At 37.3% G+C, this 5,671-nt stretch overlaps 1 protein-coding gene across 1 annotated transcript; it reads right to left on the bottom strand.

Annotated features, from left to right (window-relative positions):
* Positions 1-261: 261 nt before the first annotated feature.
* LOC149010821 (rhazimal reductase 1-like) lies at positions 262-2,080 on the bottom strand. Its single transcript, XM_089161836.1, has 4 exons — positions 1,741-2,080; positions 1,376-1,616; positions 1,115-1,294; positions 262-972 (listed from the first exon to the last, which is right to left on the bottom strand). Exons 1-4 carry the CDS (start codon positions 2,055-2,057, stop codon positions 748-750), a joined length of 963 nt encoding a protein of 320 aa, XP_089017962.1. The 5' UTR covers positions 2,058-2,080; the 3' UTR covers positions 262-747.
* Positions 2,081-5,671: the final 3,591 nt, after the last annotated feature.

Raw genomic sequence — 5,671 nt, 5'->3', positions numbered from 1 at the left:
CAAACCATAACAGATCCGTTATGGTCTTTCACTACTCAGTTAATGATTTATTCCATTATAATGGTGGTGATTCAACACCAAAGTCGAAGACTTCCTGTTTTAGCTTAGGATCTTTGTAAATTACTGTATTACCAATGTCTAATTCAATCATTTATAAAAAGATTGAATTACAACTTCCCAACACAATTTCATCATGACCTGCCTGAATGATAGTCCAAGTAAAAAAAAATTCATTATGAACACTGTAGAGCTTTTGTTAGCATAACTTGAACATTAGAACTGTTTCACGGATCAAGTTTGCAAATTTTCCTACACTAATATAGTTTTCTGATCAAATCCATATTTGCACCTCTACTTGCTGCCTTGTAAATTAGTATGTCATGTCAGAAATGCGTTTCCTGTTACCCTATTACAAGTAAAATGAAATCCTTTGAGGTTACAACAATAGTACCATATGTTTACTCAAACTACTGTCAGACTAAATATTCTATTACACACAAAGAAGAAATGGGGTAACTAGAACCAGAGCGCTTTCATTCGACTCTTGCAAACGTATACAGAAACATCATAAACATCTACCATCCCATGGGCCTAAACGATGAAAATTAAAGAACGCCGCGTAGGGAGGAAGAAATGAAGAAGCTTATAATTAAGCCTGTTAATCGTAAACATTTCACGAGTTTACAAATTCAGTCTTGTGGTACGTACACAGAATGGGAATGAAGAGAGAATGAAGAGAAGTTCATCTTACACCTCACCATCCCAAAGTTCCTCCAGCGACTTGTAAGACCCATATGGTGAAACAAATGTCTCTCCTGAAAAACCCTTCTTCTGCGGAATCTGGCTAATCTTGTCTCGATCTTCCTTGCTAAGTTTCCAATCGAAGATTTGAAGGTTTTCTCTCATTCTCTCCTTGCTAAAACTCTTGACAACTAGACTTACTCCTTGCTCGTAAATCCACCTCAATGCAATCTGTTTACATGGTTAATAATGTTCATCTATCAAACAATATGGTAATTTAAAACTACCAAGACCATCTTAATTTCAATGTGTTGCTTTCTTCTAAATTTTAGAGTAGCGCGCAACAAAGAATTTAGTGATTGCACGTTCGTACCTGTGCAGGGCTCTTCTCCCTAGCTATGGCAATTTCCTTGATGATTGGACTCTCCATGACAGCAGAAGAACCCCAATATTCTCCGTATGCTCCCAAAGGCGACCATCCACTCACATGGATCCCATTCTCACTGCAAAAATCTCTCAGCTTTCTCTGCTGCCATGAAGGGTTTGTTTCCACCTGATACAATCAATGTTCCCATCATCATTACAAGTGTTCTAACATCAGTCAAAATTATAAAATTTGGTATCAGTAAGGCACCTGATTCACAGCGGGAGGGATGGTGGCGTGGGCTAGAAGTTGGGAGAGCTTCTTGCAGGAAAAATTGCTCACACCAATAGACTTTGCCAGGCCTAGTCTGCAACAATCTTCCATGGCATCCCATGTCCCTTTCATATCAAAGGTAAGGTGGTCCTCCTTCAGAAAAGGGAACATGACTCCTTGTTTCAACCTCACCGGCCAATGTACCAGATAGAGATCCACATATTCTAACCCAAGGTTCCTATTACAAAATGAAAGAAAGTCTATGTAAGTGCTTCAATTCCAAGACTATGGTCTACATGGCATAAATTTTAGTAAGTTCAGTTAAGTGCAAGTGCCAAAACATCATTAATGCAGTTATTAACTGGAGTGTCTTCTGGAGTGCCGGGAGGACTAGATCATGTTCAGTGTCGGTGACCCATAGCTTGGAAGTAATGAAAACCTCACTGCGGTTCTTGATCAGCCCTCGCTCAAGCGCTTGAGATATTGCTTTGCCGAGAGGCTCTTCTGTTCTGTAAAGAGAAGCAGTATCAAAGTGCCGGTAACCAGCCTCGATGGCATCAATGAAAGTAGAAGTTAGAACGTTGGGGGGCGGGAGGGGATCGCATGCTGTCCCCAAGCCTATAAAGGGCACTGTATGTCCAGAGTTGAGAACAACCTCTGGTATCATATCTCCTCTCATGACTTAGTGCTTCAGATTGGAGATGTTGGAGTCCATATATGGGCAGCCAGGTTGTAAGTGGATTTTATTTATTTAGGAGGATTTGAAGAACAATAAAAGTTGAGCAATAATGAGGAGAATCTTTTAGGGTTCGCTGTGAAAATTACACTTTAGATTGCGAGTTGGGATCTTCTTTTTATTATCTCAATGGGTAAAAGATTGTGTTCCCCTCACACCCCTTGACCATGCTTAGAATGGGCCCCTCTACCAGTCATGATAGACGATTCCGACTCTTAGCTTATCCGATTATTGTATCTTTTTTCTTGGGTCATCAGACAGAGGCGTAGGTGACCTGAACCATGGGTCCTTTTAGGAAATCTGACTCTGGAAAAGACTCAGATAGACCGGCTGAACTGAGCCAATAGACCAGCATGCTTGAAATATAATATCTTTGCATTCATGGTATTATTGTTTTTCCTTCTTATGATGGTTATTCGTCCTGCCAATAAGTTGAGTCAAGTGAAGCTTGCTACGGTGATTCAAAGTACAGCATGGCTCAGTTGGTAGGTTTTCTAATTAAAAATTGAGGCATTTGTAGAATGTTAAATCTTAAACATGAAGCTTGAAAGTTGATAAGCCAACCTGGAAAACTCTGGAGAGAGTTTGAACAGCACAATGAGATTGGGCTAAGTGAAGGAGAGGATTATATTTTGGAGGAATCCAAGTATTCAAGTTTTGCATTTCTTCATTTCGGGAATTAGTTTGACTTCTTGACTAAAGATTGTACACCTACTCTCCACGATTTACAAATTTTATGGAGATTGGAGAGCATTAAAATAGAACTCAGAGATAATATATTGTAGAAAGATTTGGTCTCTATAATTGAACCAAGACAAAGAAAACAAAAGAACAGGAATTTCATAAAATGAATCTCCCATGAATTGTACTTTGACATTCTGTTTGATCAAATGAACTTGCGCTATAAGCTATCGCAAGAATCATGGTCCCTATGGTCTAATCTTAGGGTGACTTTAAAACATCCTTTCTGAATGAAGATTATTCATACCTATCTCCTAGAGAATAGTGAAGCTGTCCATTTCTTTATGTTGCAATCGACCATGCAGATCGTAATCAAAATGAAGATAATGGTTTTTTTAGGAAATATTGCACTATTTACTTGTTCCAGACAAGGATTTTCTCGTCTCCCTAATGTTATTTTCCCCCGTAACTGGGTTGGAATATATATTATTTTGCACATATGTGCAGTTTGCTTCATCAATATGAGCAGAAATGAGAAGAGAACTGCCTTCATCATCCCTCTTAATTCCTTTTGAACAGCCTGTACACTAGGGCTGCCTTTGCACTGTCTTAGGCCTGCCCCAATCCTGAGAGTAGTGTGGTCCATGCATGAAGCCAACCTACTTTAGGTTGCTTATTGATAGAATAACCGAAAGGGATGATCAAGGCTAGAGAATATTTCAGGTTTAAAAAAAGCCACGCATGTTATTCAAGTTCATCAACTGCAAACCGCATCATATTGGGAGCAAAGATTTAAGGTTTTCATTAGTAGTTTTGGGAGAAAGAACTGGAAAAGGTTTCAGAAACAACACATTGCAAATAACCATAACTGGAAACCATTTTTTTATCAAAAAATGAAAAACTATTTGGTAAACATTTGACATGATTAAGTATGGAATAAAAAATTTCCTGGTAATTATCTTGAACCAAATAATTTAAACGATGGTCGAACATATTCATCCTTCACCCATGGTCTTAGCCTATAATTGTTTAGGTTTTCCTTTCCTTTATTCATTTAATTCTACCTTCCAAGGTATTAAATAAAATCCAAAACCAAGCACACGACAAGCTGCAATGCATCTGCATGCAATTTTGAAACTTTCCTCCGACAAATACCAAAAAATAAAGGTTGTTTTTTTCTTGCCATTGATGATCCATGGTTGGAGGGACAGCAGCTATGCAGCAGAAACAGAGGAAGAAGAATGAAATGGATGAAAGCTGGATTTAGGACCAACCATGAGAAAGAAAGATCGTTTATCCATTTTACCCTTAAAAAGTCCATGTGCTAAGTGAGGTTCAGCGCATAAATGATTAGAGTTGTTTTTGTTTTTGCCACAGAATCCATAATAGACTCAAGGACCATTATGGCTTATGGAGTTTTTTAAATTCAATCAATGAAGTATAAATTGAAATAGAGTCCACAAATCAAACCAAACCCACAAAAATCTTGTGTAGCTAAGTTAAAAATGGATAACAGAAGGATATTTGATTTAAAAAAAAAAAACCCTAGAGTTTTCTCTGTTATTTCATATATATATTATATTTCTAAGTATCTAACAAAACTGTATTTAAGGGCTATATCCAAACGAATCGTATATTATTGGAAAAACACTGAAATTCAATAGGCCATAGCAACCTTTAGAGGGCATGAGATATAAAGAATGACTTTATCCAGTGGAAGAAAATTGAAATATGTTAACGCTAAATAGAGATTAGGCTTACAGAGCAGCACCCAAGAAAGAAGATGAGAGGGGAAAAAGCTGAAAGCTTGTTAATAGAGTGAACCCCATGTAGAACATGTGAGAGATGGGGACCGGTTAACAGAGGACAAAATTCATATATATGGAGAGAAGGTGTCTGATACCTTGATGATACATATATATTGCCACTTACTGGAAATGTTATTTTGGGGAAGTGGGTTTTTTATTTGGTCCCCTACTCCCCTACTAGAATATCATTTCAAATTCTTGAGGTTTTCAACTCCAGGTAACACCCAACTCCCTTTCCTCCAGTAGGTCCTCTTCGGTTTTGCTCAAGATTGTAGACCACCGAGACACTGCTCTACAGGTAATCCATATAAACCTTCCAAGTCCAGACTGCTCCCTAATATTCTGAGATTCGAAATAATCTGATATGAGAATCTTACCTGCCAAAGATCAAATTTCCCCAGAAAACAAAGCATATTTTACAACAAATGAACAGGCAAAGCATATGTTGGACTCCATCATCTAGCAGTTTTGGCAATTCTGGCACGTAAGTTGAAGCTTAAATTTTGTGAACAAGAAGACATCCAAAAGGTGTTAGATTTATGCATCCATCCAATCCAATCAATTGGACTTCATTCAGCCTGGGGTATTTTTCCTTTTAATTTTTTTTTTGGGTAATAAAACTCTTGAGTGTTTTTTTATGTTATCCACTTACAGTATTAAACTATTCTGATGGTAAAGTACTATTTCTCTTGTCACATCCAGCTAGTCAGTACCCTATCTGGAATACTCAGAGGAGTGATCCACAGCCCTAAGATCAAGTTTAGGAACGATCATATCCATTTAGCACAATAACATAATTAAAAGTAAGAACAAATCATTGTATTCAAGTAATTTAATAATAAAAGTTAATAAATGATCACAGAAGGATCACAAAAGAATATAAGAGTGCAGAAAATGATACCAATAGAATAAATCAAAATGTAGAGTGAGGTGGAAACTCACTCCACAGTAGCAGCGGAAAAGTAGATCAAAAGCAAAAGAAAGATTACAACTGGTTCTCAAAAGGAAAGGAAAAACAAAACTAACTAAGGTTTCATCAAATCTATAAAAGATCAAAAAGAGATTGAG

Source organism: Hakea prostrata, chromosome 7 (genome assembly GCF_041222555.1).
Source record: "Hakea prostrata isolate BN-2017 chromosome 7, UWA_Hpros_2, whole genome shotgun sequence".
Classification (NCBI taxonomy): Eukaryota; Viridiplantae; Streptophyta; class Magnoliopsida; order Proteales; family Proteaceae; genus Hakea; species Hakea prostrata.
The sequence above is the reverse complement of the archived record's forward strand: the minus strand, read 5'-3'. Positions and strand labels throughout refer to the sequence as shown.

Coding starts and splice junctions, on each gene's coding strand:
- LOC149010821 (XM_089161836.1), bottom strand. CDS start 2,057: ATGAGAGGAGATATGATACCAGAGGTTGTTCTCAACTCTGGACATACA. Junction 1,617..1,740: donor GCACTCCAGAAGACACTCCA/GTTAATAACTGC, acceptor ATTTTGTAATAG/GAACCTTGGGTTAGAATATG. Junction 973..1,114: donor GGGAGAAGAGCCCTGCACAG/GTACGAACGTGC, acceptor CCATGTAAACAG/ATTGCATTGAGGTGGATTTA.